This window comes from Tachypleus tridentatus, chromosome 1 (assembly GCF_004210375.1).
Source record: "Tachypleus tridentatus isolate NWPU-2018 chromosome 1, ASM421037v1, whole genome shotgun sequence".
Taxonomy (NCBI): domain Eukaryota; kingdom Metazoa; phylum Arthropoda; class Merostomata; order Xiphosura; family Limulidae; genus Tachypleus; species Tachypleus tridentatus.
The window spans coordinates 129,069,761-129,084,574 of record NC_134825.1 but is presented as its reverse complement, the minus strand read 5'-3'; the positions used below and the strand labels follow the sequence as shown (position 1 = coordinate 129,084,574).

At 33.1% G+C, this 14,814-nt stretch overlaps 1 protein-coding gene across 6 annotated transcripts in view; it reads right to left on the bottom strand.

Moving 5' to 3' along the window:
• Positions 1-1,816: 1,816 nt before the first annotated feature.
• LOC143223477 (uncharacterized) overlaps positions 1,817-14,814 on the bottom strand; it is a 35,812-nt gene continuing 22,814 nt past the window's right edge. For 5 of the 6 annotated variants that reach the window (XM_076451513.1, XM_076451548.1, XM_076451531.1 and 2 more), the window contains 6 exons: positions 14,578-14,775; positions 12,007-14,100; positions 11,700-11,747; positions 9,321-9,500; positions 7,904-7,996; positions 1,817-3,405 (listed from right to left, as the gene is read on the bottom strand). In XM_076451513.1, coding sequence (XP_076307628.1) covers positions 3,230-3,405; positions 7,904-7,996; positions 9,321-9,500; positions 11,700-11,747; positions 12,007-14,100; positions 14,578-14,775 — 2,789 coding nt within the window. In that variant the 3' untranslated portion in view covers positions 1,817-3,229. The remainder of the gene's footprint in view (positions 3,406-7,903; positions 7,997-9,320; positions 9,501-11,699; positions 11,748-12,006; positions 14,101-14,577; positions 14,776-14,814) is intronic. The other variant, XM_076451523.1, reaches the window with a different exon arrangement.

Below are 14,814 nucleotides of genomic sequence, written 5' to 3'. Positions count from 1 at the left end.
ATTGAGCTATTGGACTATCTATGGATTTGGATGGTACATTGTTATTTACTTATTTAGATAAATTAAGTTGTATTTACATTATAAACTTGGTGACACTGCTACAAGCTGTTTACTTTTTCGAAAAGACGTATAGATTTGGACACATTATGGTGAACAATAAATTCACAAATGATATTTTAAAGATACCCAGCTAAAAAGCTTATAAAAAGATGCTCTCATATTGCAAAGCTAGAAATCTGCTGTAACTAATTCTCATTGAGAGAGAAACCGACCAATGAACTATTCTGCTTAAGAAAGAAAAAGTGCAGTGAGGAACTCGTCGTAAGGTTTTGAATACACAATGATGTACTCTCTCAAAGAATAAATATATCTAATGGCATACACGCTCTAAGAATAGATATATCCAATGTACTTTCCATGAGAATAACCATATCTATAATGAACTCTCTGTAAGGGTAAAGATGTCCAGTTCTGTACTCTCCCTAAGAGTAAAAATATCTATAATGCACATTTTGTAAGGACTAAAATATCAATGGCGTACTCTCTCTAAAGAAGAAGATATCCAGTAGTGTACTTCTTCTAAGAATAAAGATATCCAGTTGTGTACTCTCCGTAATGAATAAAATATCCAGTAGTGTATTTTCCCAAAGGCCAAATACATTCATTAGAGTACCCTCCTAATGATAAAAATATCCAATGGTGTACACTCCCAAACATGCTCACCATTTCAGCCGTGGGGGCGTTATAATGTAACGGTCAATCCCACTATTCGTTGGTAAAAGAGTCCTAAGATTTGTCGGTGTGCGGTGATGACTAGCTTGCCTTCCCTCCAGCCTTTCACTTCTAAATTCGCGACAGCTAACGCAGAAAGTCCTTGTGTAGTTTTGCGTGAAATTAAAAACAAATCAAAAAAACAATCCCTGAAGTTTTATTGTATTAGAATTTATGTGACTTCCATAAGACGAAGATACAAACATCAAAATTGTCTCTGTCGTGATTCTGTTTTTAAGAGACATTGCTAATATGTAATAAATTGCAATGTAGAAACTTAGTAATTTGATCTACAGAGAAATTCGTCTAATTTCTAAATATTAAATATTCTGAGCTCTATAAATTTCCGATTTTCTAGCTAATACTTTTTGCCCAAAACAAAAATTCTATTAATATTAATATGATTTGCATGAGGTTGTTGATTGATTTATTGTGTCTTGTTTCGCAGCTTTTTAAATATTTTAGAAGGCTTAAAAACAACAAAACAAGCACACGTTTCAAGCCATGAAATTTTGTCATCAAAAATCAAAAGCATCATTGCAAAGACTTCTTGATTCCCTTGACTGTTAGCTTTTGTTTGTTTTGTTTTCAGTGTATTGATAACTATGATATCTTTGTGTATGTTTTATAGTTATATTTTCTTTTGTAAATAAATTTTTATATTTTTATGAAATTAGTACCGTTATTTGTTATCTTTTAACCCCCAAACAAATAGAATCCTCACCTAGAAACAAGAAAAGTGACCTGCAAAGTGTGATTAAACTCTGATGTGTATAACTTCAGCTAACTTGCGGAAACCAAAATTCTGTTCTTCACCTTTACCTCTGTAGTTCCAAAATTAATATGGTTCTTTCCGAGCTCCCTTTCCCAAATTGCCTGTATAGTTATTAATTCGAGTAACGAATACAGATACAAATAAAACATGAGTGTATTGTATAGATGGTTGTTTCTGAATTTTGTTCATTTATCTTCTTTTCTCTCTGTCTTTGTATTTTTGAGCAATATTAAATGTAAACAAACTAAACCGAAAGAGTTTTATCAACAAAATATTTTATTCATTCCCAAACATCATTCACAACCGGAAGTAGTTTCAAAATAGGAAGTGAAAATAATCCGGTATTCTGCCCTTATTTTAAATCTAGAAAAAAACATCCCCATGTTTCTAATAACGTTTATAATGTGAATTGCACAGAAAATCCCACCACCAGAAAGAAACAGTTATTCTTTAGGGGTTAAAACCCCTCACTAAAATGCACGTTCACAAATTACTTTAAACTCTACAAAACTTGGACCTATAAAATGTGTACATGACAAGGCGATACTAAGTTTCACTTATATACCTTTGTTTGTTTGCTGCATGCAAAATATATGGCAGTATAAATTGATTGATAAACAATTCTCCTTCCACACGGAAAGAAAAATAATAATAATTAGGTAACTTTCATAACTAGATATACGCGTACTGGTATGTTTCTAGAGCACGGCTGTAAACTATCGTAATTACATTTTGATCAGGTGCGCGTCCACCAGGATGAAATGGAATCTGAGATGTAGTCTTTTAACATTTCAAAATTATCTTCATTTTGACTCACAGTGATATGAAAGTATTAATTTTCCCTTTCACAAAGTAACTCATCTCCAAAGACAGTTTTAACATGCTACTAGTTTTGATACATCTGAAGCTGAGCTTCAAAAATACAGTAATTACTTGTTTTAAAGCTTTGTGTAGAAACAGTGCACTAATTGCTAATTTTTAAATCATGTTTATATTATTAAATATCTTTATGTTTAATCTTGAGCCAAAGTTTCAATCTTTATTACAAATTTCAATAACATAAATTAAGAAAAAAAAACGAATGCGATAAAACAAAACGACGAGTATTCAATATAAAAAGACGGCATTGTTCAATTGTTTTGGCGCCATCTAGCAGTTCAGTAAACCGATAGTACGAGTACTAAGTTCGTGTAAGCACCAGCTACAACTGTAACAGAAAATAGCGAACCTACATAACTACAAACATATAAAAATATAAGTTTCAAAATAAAAAAAAATACTGATTTTGTTTCTATAGTAAAATTTGCATAGTTAGAGTCGCATTCCAGTAGTGTCCACATTAACAATAAAAAAATCTTTAATAGTCAACTACTGTAGGGACATCTGACCGTGGATTTTAATTTAAAAAAAATGCATGACCTCTAAACAAATATTCACCGATGAGCCTTAAATTCGAAAACAAACAAACTTGCTGCCTCTTATTGACAAATTGGCATATCATTACTTAATAGTAACATTATGTTAAATAATGACTGTAATTATTAAATGTATGGTTTTAAAAATATACGAAGTTTTTCTTTAAGTAGTATAATCAAAAAATGCCTAATTTATCAACGATTAAAGAGTTTTGTAATTTTTACAGTATTTTTATTATGAGCCAAAGCATCTGCTGTTAGAAGTCTTCTAGCGTCGTTTGAAGAATTGTTGGTTCATTCGAAAAATAAGTGGTGCCTGGGGCTTGCAGTGCTGAGGGTCACAAATGACCGTTCCTTGCTTGTGACATCGACATCGTAGACACGGACCACTATATGGCTTTACTAGTTCTCCCTCTTCGTATGTTATACTATTAATCTCGCAACCTGTGTTGTATTATATAAAAAAAAACATTAAATATTTATTGTTTTTTTTATTTCTTAAGCTATGTTCTATTTCACAAGACTGTAAATAATCTGTATGAAAAGAGAAATCTATTATGTAGCTATTTTTCTTCAGACTCCTGGTGCTGGTTACTGGGTAAGCAGATACTAGTGTCAGAAAATGACTGTTTTACCAGTTAGTTCATGCCTTTGCATTTTTTTACTCAATAAACAGAAATTACAAAACTTTTCCAACAACGTTATTTTGAAAACATCGTCTTCCTACTGTGATTTTTTCAATATTACACCTCTTACTTAATATTACAGCTGACCTTAAAACGTGTAAATTTCATTATTTGGTTATTGACAAGTTTTTACAGCATAACAGCGCCAAAAATAAACAAGTTAATTAAATAACAGAACCAGAATAACCAGAGTACTATAGAGAGATGCGGTTCTAAAGTGTGGTAGTAATGATTTAATCTTAGCTTTATTAAGTTTCCCAGGCAGTTTAATATTATATTGTTACATCTAGTCGTAATAGAAATCCGATGGAACGGTTACATTTTTTAAAAAAAAATTATCAATAATATGTGAACGGGTTTGAAGCAAGACGGTAATACTTCCTAAATATTGTTTAGTTTCCATTACGCTTGTTTAACATTCGAAGAAACTACGCATGAAAGTCTTTCTAACTTTATACTGTAAGTCATAACACAACAGAACCCATAGGAAAGTAGAAGTCCGCAAAATATTCAACGCTCAAATTATTGACTTGTTTTTTGTTTTGTTTTTAATTAAAATGTTCGCAACAGATGGCGTACGCATAATGCAGTGAGTAATTTTATTTTTGCCTGTTAATTACAACATTTACTGTGAAGAAATAACCTCCAAAAAACTGTGTAAGATCTACTTTTTATGGTAAAATGTAAAGAAGTTTTTAGCTGTAACTGAACGGATTAATTTCAATATTCATATTATTTTTCATTTCGTTTTTTTTTTCTTTTTGACTCGCTCCTTATTAAAAACCCTGTAATCAACAAAATTATGGACCCACTAGTGCGTTTATGCCTAAGAAGGTTAGATAAATATATTCCAAAAACCCAAACTGTTAATGTCCATATCGACAATTGTAAAGTTAGTATACAATATGAATTTGTACAAAAAATTACCCATTTTGACTAAATATAAAGCGCCATCTACAAAAACGTCGGTGTTCATTAAGCATTTTCAAGCACGAAGTGGGTTTTCTTTCTTAATATTTTAAAACTACAACAAATAGTTTAATACTCTAAAAGTATATTTTACACTTAGCATGCGCTCCCTAGCATGACAGATTAGAACCTACGAAACCATACTATAACGAAAACAAACAAGTTAGATCCGAAAATTCCCTCCCTGTAAAAAGAATGTCTTCTTTTCTTATTTTCCCTTTTCTTATTTTCATTTTTCCAAGTTCTACTCAAATAAGTGGTTGATTCTAACAACGCAAAATGCACATTTTTTCTTTATGTTCATTGGCCTTAAGATTTTGGCCAGCAGTGTATATGCGTGTGTTTTATTTTATATATAAATACACAGAACCTGGTTAAAGAAAAATAAATTAACAAGGTGACTGTGGCATTGAACAATAGAGAGGAAATATATAAAGTCAAACAAAAATTAACGTTGTACAAGATGTAAAATTAAAATATAAATTTTCCGGCTAACATTATTATATATTTTACCGTAAAACAGTTCGGGGTAAAAAAGATTGTTTATTTTGAATTTCGCGCAAAGTTACACGAGGACTATCTGTGTTAGCCGTCCCTACTTTAGCAGTGTAAGACTAGAGGGAAGGCAGCTAGTCATCACCACCCACCGCCAACTCTTGAGCTACTTTTTTACCAACGAATAGCGGGATTGACCGTCACATTATAACGCCCCCACGGCTGAAAGGGCGAGCACGTAAAAAGTTTGCTAAAATACAATAATATAACAGATAACACTGAAATGAAAATAAAAGAAATAAATTTGCCAAGTGTAGTACCATTTAACTTAATTAAAAACACTAGACACATGAAGAACTAGAAGTACAAAGTGTGGAAAGCCATATTGTTTTCCGTATACATTTCTTTGAGAACATATTTTTACAATAAAACAAAAATTATATTACACTGTCTTTGTTCAGAGTTTCTAAACAGAAGAAGTGTGTATTATTAGGTTGTAATTAACACGTTATTATTACTTATGACTTAATAAAGATTTTAATTCGAAAGTAACATCTCACTAATATAAAGTGGGTGGAATTTTTATACTTACTGATTTCGAGTAGAAAAATTATCTGAAATTAAGAATAGAGTTCAGACGTTTGTTTTAAAACAACATTAATGATATTGTAGAACAAAATATTAATTTAGTTTTGGGCACACATAACAGGCTTTTTTCTTTAAAGTTTCACACAAACTCACAGATATATTGTACTGTTGGTATTTTTGGTTTAATTGTGCTTTCAGAGTCTACAGATGATGGTATTGAAAATTAAAAAATGCATTGAAAGAGATAAATTGAAATAAAGATGACGCGTGGTGACAAGTGTTGGTAACTGATTGCGCTCACTGTGGTGAGCATTTTTAATAATGGTATATTCTTAACCTATATTTACTTTCTGTATTTGTGTCTTATTTAAACATTACGTTCGAAATGTTTACATGTTTCAAATTTCTAACTTTTAAATATTTAAACAGAATTTTGTTACAGTTACAGTAGTAAAGAAAATACTGATCTCCTAACATCTTTTGAATTTGTAAATAGTCTCACAAGTACTTATTTTCGTTGGGGTTACCACTTTTTTCTGCTGTTTCAAAGACAAAATGTGCTGCTTATCTGATTAAAAAGCCGTTTTTATATGTCTGTTAGTAATCATTTATTGTGCCAGGTTTGACTCGGTGGACTCAGTAGATAGTCCAATGTGGCTTTGCTATAAGAAAATACACACATCCAGGCTGCTTATCAGTAGGTCTAACGTTTGAGGCATAATATGAAACACTCATCATTCTTTCAGCATTGCAGGCTTTATATCCCCACATACGCAGCGGGTCCGTCTGTTTAACAGTTATAAATTAGGGGTAGCTATGCTTGAACATTAGGGTATCTCTAAGGTGGGTGTTTGGTCTACCTGAGGTGTTGTTCCGTTTTAAAATATCAAACATGCCATGCAGTTCTTTATTTTCCTGCTTTAAACGTTTCTGTGCAAATGCCCTTAAACCGCTATTTGTGTTTTCAAATTGATTTATCTTAAAAATAGATATTATATGCAAGAGATATACTATTGTTTTGCTTCGTGTATATATTTCCTATATTACGACACGATAAATATTCTAATATTATCTGATATGCACAACATTAAGATACTGTATTCTGTTTTTTGGCCGCTAAAACGTGACTAAAGAATCTACATAAAAAACAGGGGTATTAGGGATTAGTCTGTCTCGTATCATAAATTGTTAGTAACTGACTGAACCAATAACGATGGCATCTGGTAGAAGATCTCAAGTGGATTTCTTGAAAAATCGAATTTAAATAAATAATTGATTAAGTGAACGGTTAACTTTACTGCCTTAATGGCAATAAAGAGAGGTCAGCTGAACAACTGTGGTAAAATAGATGAAGACGGTGCCAAACGAAAGAGATGTTTAAACACCATGTTTAACCACAAGTATCCTTAGATTGTATGAACAACTTATGTGTCACGCCTCAGAATAGTAGACAGGTGGGCCCACATGCCAAATTATAGTATTTCTTTATAAGATCAGTATTTACGGGTGTCCCTTTCTAGTTATACTATATATATACGAGTTTGGTGTTATTACACTATGACAAGATAGTTAAGAGTCAGATTTGGATTTGTAAAACGTGATTCAGGGTTAAGAAAATGACACTGTATACTACTCGTTAATCCACCCAGTGGCACAATTGTATGTCTGCGGACTTACAACGCTAGAAACCAGGTTTCTATACCCGTTGTGAACAGAACACAGCTAGCCCTTTGTGTAGTTTTGTTCTTAATTAGAAACAAACAAATAGTATATTAATTTTTACATCGGCTTTAGTTTATGTGAAGGTTATGACTTATTTTAATGAAGTATGCGTATATATATGTTCCTTTTATACTTAATACTCTGTCAGTAGTTCAACAGAGACACTCACCCCTCCAAAATATATTAAGTTATTGTCCCCATCACTCATTATAACGCAAGATTATAAAGACGAAAAGAAAACACTCACTCCATTATGCATTAAGTTACTGTCCCGAAGTCACTCCAATATACATTAAGTTACAGTTTCCATTGCTCACTGTAACGCAGAACTCTAAAGAAACATTCATTCCCAATATATACATTAAGCCATTGTACCCATCAGCTACTAGAATCATAAAGCAGAATTCTAATTCGAATAAACCTCAAAACACCACTTTTGGCAGAAGAGTAAAGATGTGTCATTTCAACTCCTCTTCACTTACCTTGTACACGTTCGACAGGCATCACCATCCTGGCCAGTCTGGTCAAGGTACGACCTTTAGATATCGTTCTAGTATTGTTGATTTTCTTTGCTGCTGTCGATAAGAGACAAAAGAACAGTAAAAGAAAACTTTTTTTTAATGTCAAATTTAAAATAATTCTATTTATTCTGTCTTTTATTTTTTTACAGTAAGTTGACAAACTAAGGAAACCGTTTCTGAAACATATTAAATTCGTGCTCTTGGAGAATAAAACTATCTTATCAGCGCAATATGGACGTAAATTTAGTCAAACAGTCTGTTTATCAATCACAGTAAACATTTGCGCCGTGAAAAAAAGTTCACATATTAAAACAAAAACTCATTGACAAAAAACTGAAAATCATTTACATAGAAGTATGTTTTTCAGATTATGGTAAACTGGAATAGATTGTTTTGTAAATGAATTTAATGTAATCATATTTGTTGAAATACCTTACCACCAGTTCAGTTTAAATATAAACCAGACAACTTAACGCTAAAGAGGAATTAGTTACAGCTTGACAAAAATCGAGTGTATTTAAAGGTAATTTCATTTGCATACTTTACGTCAACCAATTTTTTTATTCATCTCTAGAGGCGTTTCTAGGTATTGACACACGGAGCTGGAGTCCCGAATTAATTTGGTATCTCGAAAATAGCAATATAAAATAATGATATATATCGTACTAAAACGCCAACAATTTCTGCGAGGTCTGAGCCCTGAATCTTTTTAAACACCTAATTTTATTAGTTAATATCGATTTATTTGATTGTTTGTGTTTCGAATTTCACGCAAAATTACACAAGGGTTATTTGTGCGAGCCGTCCCTAATTTAGCAGTGTAAAATTAGAGGGAAGGCAGTTAGTCATCACCGCCAACTATTAGACCACTCTTTTACCAACGAATAGTGGAATTGACCGTAAAATTTTAACGCCCTCACGGATGAAAGAGCGAGCATGTTTGGTGTGACGGGGATTCGAACCAGTGACCCAGAGATTACGAATCGAGCATCCTAACCACATGGCCATTCCGGGCCGCTCATATTGAAAATAGTCTGGCATTGAAAGCTGGTTAAGGAAGCCCGAGATGTAATCTGTGGGTCAGGGATTTGAATCCCCGTCACATCATCATACCCTTTCAGTCATGGAGGCATTATAAAGTAAAGGCAAATCCCACTATTCGTTGATAAAAAAACGAGTATTCCAAGTGTTGGCGGTGGGTGGTGATGACTAGCTGCCTTCCGTCTACTGTTTCACTGCTAAATTAGGAATTGCTACTGTCCACAGGCACTCGTATGGCTTGGCACAAAATTCGACCCAGAGCAAAACCATATCTGAAAGAACTGAAAATAACTTCAAGAACGTATTATGCAAGTTGATTTATTCTAAAATAACTTACGGCATTCGTAACGTGGACAACAGTATTGGCTGAGGGCGATCTCAAAACATCCAAGCGATGGTGGCGGACATTCCTGATGAATACACAGAATGTCTCCCTCGTAGCAGAAGCAGTACTCACATGGATCTGGGAAGGGAATCTGCTCAGCAGACTGAAACACGCGATTCTCATAGATACAAGCTGTAAAAAGTTCAGTAAATTCGTTTAGACTTATCAGTCACTTGCATGTAGAGTGTATGATGTAGAAAAGAAATTTAAAAACATTAGTGAGAGTTCACAGTTATTGCAAACATTCTAAAAGTTCGGAATTAAAATAATTAAACTAAAAGAAAAGTAAGAAACTCTCCAAAGTAAGGAAACTTTTCCAGTTATGATATTTTCTTCTAGATACTAAAATTAGCATTGAACATTCTTGATGACGAGAAACCCACTTAAAATAAAAATGTATCTCAGAACGGGTATTAACACTTTTATTGATAAGGATAGAACATCGTTTCGACCTTCGTAAATCATCTTCAAGTTAAGAAAGAGAGAGTTTGAATGTGACCGTTGACGAACACATGTCTTAGGAACGAGAGTATAAACGGGTACCGGATTGTAGGGGGAGTTGCAGGTGGATGTTCGGTTATTAATTAGTATAGATATAAAGGTGTTTCTTCAACAAGTTTTTCAAAGAAATTTCACACAAAACTATCAATATAATACAGAAAATAAATCTAAAAAACAACCTCACACAAAAATATATTAATTCTATAAACAACTTAAAAGAACAACATCAAAATTCTAAAAGCATATAGAGGCAATGCAATAGTTATAATGAACATTTTTATAACACAGACTGAATCTCAAGCAGTCATTTCAGCCTTACACCTACCTAACATACACCTAAACCAACAACAAACAAACAACAATAAACTATAAAACCTTACACTGCTGCATACATATGTTCCCAACATCAGCGAAAAAATAACCAGAATTTTGAAAAATATTATAACAAAACACAACATTCCAGTAAACACCAAATTTATTCAAAAACCAGGTACAAAACTAGAGTCCATACTTTGTTAAAAGTACACCGACAAACACAACACCAAAACAATTTATAAAATACAATGCAACAACTGCCACGACTTATATATTGGAGAAACAAGCATAATAATGGAAACCAGGTTCAAAGAATGCAAAAAACAAAACACCTTCACATGTTTTTGAACACTGCAAACCAAATAAACACAACACAACCAAAGAAAATACCTAGATGCTAAGGAGGGAAACCAATATAAACAAACGCAAAAATCAAAGACACCCTACTTATACAGTAACTAAAACCAAAACTAAACCAATATAAAGGAACACCTTTATACCTACACAAATTAATAATCTAACATCCACCTGCAACGTCCCCTACAATCTTGAACGCGTTTATACTCTCGTCCCTAAGACATTGACCGTCAACGGTCACATTCAAACCCTCTCTTTTTTAACCTGAAGATGACCTAGGAAGGGTGAAACATTGTTTTCTTCTTATCAATAAAAGTGTTAATACCCATACCATCCGTTCTAAGATATATTAACATTGAACATAAAAGTGAACGTAAATGTTTTGTTGTGTATTTTTTGTTTTTTAACTGACCTGGATTATATACGTGTATGTATTTCTATGTTTCATCAAATATGTTTAAACAGAACTTTGGATAAAAGATTAAATTTCATCACTCTAATGGTAACAAAAAAACCTATAACAATAGCTGATAAATCGGCAATCACAATAGTCCTGTTTTAGTCCTGATAATATTGTAATTTTATGAGAGGTTCAGATTGGACAGTTGGTTATTTGTAAAAGAAATTTAAGAAAAAACAATTAACATCAGGTTGTAAATACCTGTATTTTTATTCTATTATTCATTAAAGCTTATAGATATGCAAATAAATATATATATGTATATAATTTTCAATCTTAATTTTTACCTTCGCATTTTCGTAATATATTTTATTTAAATTCTCCACCTCAGCTCATACCATGTTATTAATTAATCGGATAAAGAAAAGTTCAACATCTGATTGTGTATTTTTATTTATTTGAAAAACAATAGTTTCTCATGAGTAAGCTTGAAAGTTTATAACACTAAATTTCGTGGTTCGATCCACGTAACGAACACACCCCATATATATTTTTGTGGTTAAGCAACCAACCTTCAAGTTAAATGTTATTTAGCTACAACCAATGGCCATTAATTCTAATTACTGTTAACCAAAATGATTAAGACATTCGATTTACTATGTTAGTTAAATTGAGAAACCGCTAACGATATTATGAAAATAAGATAAATTATTTAACTAACAAAAACATGAGCCACAGTATTGGTTACTTTTACTTACCTCCTTCGGGAAGGGTGAAAGAAATACTTGGAGTTGTAGCAGACTTATCTAAAATTAGGAAGAAGTGTAGAACTATTATAAAAATGTCCAGAATTAATAAATATCTTAAGTGCAAACACACTTAATGCTTATTACAAATAATGGTGCAATAAAATTTGTAATAAACCGTAAGATGTTAACTATCTTACTGGTTTAAATTTCTAGTTATACAATTCATTAATTTCGACATAATTAAGTCTCTGTATTTATAAATATTCCTAAAGATATTATCGCTTTACGTTACAGTTACCATTCAAGTCTTCCTTACCTGTTGATTGAGGAGATTTTGTTGCTTGTGAAGTGAAAGATACACTATGTGTTGATCCAAATACCTCTTCCTCGGTTACAACTTCTGCGGATGGTGTTATCACTTTTTCTTCACTTAGTTCTTTATCAGTTGCGGCCAATTTAGGAGTAGTGGGAAGAGTAGCTATTCCATCAGGCTCTGCGTCTTGCTTTTTTGTTACAATCTCTTCTGGAACAACATCTGGAACTTTTGTCGTCACTCCATCATCATTCATTTCTTTGACAATTACGACCACTTCTGTCGTCGTTGGTGAAGCATCTGTTCTAAGATCGATTTCTGTATTTTTTTTCTCTGTTACAGTCTCTTCTGATGGAATATCTGGAACATTTGTTGTCACTCCATCGTCACTTGTTTCTTTAAGAGTCGTGACCACTTCTATTGTAGAGAGTAAACCATCTGTTTTAACATCGACCTCTGTGTCCTTTTTCTCTGTTACAGTGTCTTCTGATTCAGTATCAGGAACATTTGGTGTCACTCCAACATCACCTCTTTCTTTAACAGTTCCGGCCACTTCTGTTGTCGTTGGTGAACCATCTGTTGCAACATCGACTTCTATGTCCTTTTTCTCTGTTACAGTTTCTTCTCGTTCAGTGCCCGGGACCTTTGTTGTCACTTCACGGTCACTTGTTTCTTTAACAGTTCCGACTACTTCTGTTGTCGTTATTAATGCAACTGTTACAACATCGACATCTGTGTCCTTTTTCTCTGTTACAGTCTCTTCTGATGCAGTATCAGAAACATTTGTTGTCACTCCAACATCACCTGTTTCTTTAACAGTTCCAGCCATTTCTGTTGTCGTTGGTGAAGCATCTGTTACAACATCGACCTCTGTGTCCTTTTTCTCTGTTGCAGTCTTTTCTGATGCAACACCTGGAACCATTTTTACTACTTCATCATCAATTGTTTCCTTATCAGTTACATTAACGTCTGTTGTAGTTGGTAAAGCATCTGTTCTAACATCAACCTCTGTGTCCTTTTTCTCTGTTACAGTCTCTTCTGATGCAACATCTAGAACCTTTGTTATTACTCCATCATCAAGTGTTTCCTTATCAGTTACGACCACTTCTGTTGTGGTGAATAAAGCATCTGTTCTAGCAATGACTTCTGTGTCCCTTTTCTCTGTTACAGTCTTTCCTGGTTCAGTATCAAAAACATTTGTTGTCATTCGAACATCACCTGTTTCTTTAACAGTTCCAGCCACTTCTGTTATCGTTGGTGATACATCTGTTACAATATCGACCTCTGTGTCCTTTTTCTCTGTTACAGTTTCTTCTAGTTCAGTGTCCAGGACCTTTGTTGTCACTCCATCATCCCCTGTTTCTTTAACAGTTCCGACTACTTTTGTTGTCGTTGTTGATACAACAGTTACAGCATTGACATCTGTGTCCTTTTTCTCTGTTACAGTCTCTTCTGATGCAGTATCAGAAACATTTGTTGTCACTCCAACATCACCTGTTTCTTTAACAGTTCCAGCCATTTCTGTTGTCGTTGGTGAAGCATCTGTTACAACATCGACCTCTGTGTCCTTTTTCTCTGTTGCAGTCTTTTCTGATGCAACACCTGGAACCATTTTTATTACTTCATCATCAATTGTTTCCTTATCAGTTACATTAACGTCTGTTGTAGTTGGTAAAGCATCTGTTCTAACATCAACCTCTGTGTCCTTTTTCTCTGTTACAGTCTCTTCTGGTTCGGTATCCAGGACTTTTGTTGTCACTCCATCGTCACTTGTTTCTATAAGAGTCGTGACCACTTCTGTTGTAGTGAGTAAAGAATCTGTTCTAACATCGACTTCTGTGTCCTTTTTTTCTGTTACAGTCTCTTCTTGTTCAATGTCCAGAACCTTTGTTGTCACTCCATCTTCACTTGTTTCTTTATTAATTGTCACTTCATATTCAATTGTATGTGTTTTAACGTCAATTTCTGTATCTCCTTTCTCAGTTGTAGCATCATTTGGTGTAGTTCTTCTTCTTGTTGTAATCAAATCTTCGCCAAATATGCTTTCAGTACCAGTTACACTGGGTGCTGTATTTTCCAGTTCTGTCACATCAGATGCTATAGAAATAACCATTCAATCCATTCATTCAAAGAAAATGTTGGAAAATTGTAGCAATCTCAAAAAATTTTTTTCCAATAACAGTAAAATTTGTTGTTACTATAATGTATATCTTATTTTACTTCTTTATCGCTATGATTTTCAAGTTTAGTCATGTTATCATTGATAGCATAATAAATTTAATATGCAAGGTAGGTCATGAATACGTTTACTGAATAATTTTTCAGCTCACTTAATTCCTATTATAATTTATCAATTTTGATTTTTTAGCATTGTTTGAACCTTTTTATGGTATTGTTTGCCATTTTGGCAAAAGAACAATGATTGTGCTAAAGATGCGTGGTTGAACAGAGAAAAGTGCTATTATGTGTCAATGCAGAAGACAAACATTTTGAATACTTTGTGTGGTTGTAATAAGAACACATTTTGCATTAGAAACCTTTTTGAATAAATTGTGTGAACTTTAATGTACTCACAACATTCGTATCTAGGACAACAGTGGTCTACATCTTCGATAAAAATACAGTTCTTCAGAATATCCTTGTTGGGAACTACACACGTAATTTGTTCACATTGAATTATGCTGTTCATGCAAACACAGTTAACGGTGCAAGCATCGATATTAGAAACTCTTTCGTTGTCCTGGTAAACAGTGTTGTTTAATCGGCATATTCCTGAATAAATACAAGATTATTGTTCTCGATGAATTAAGA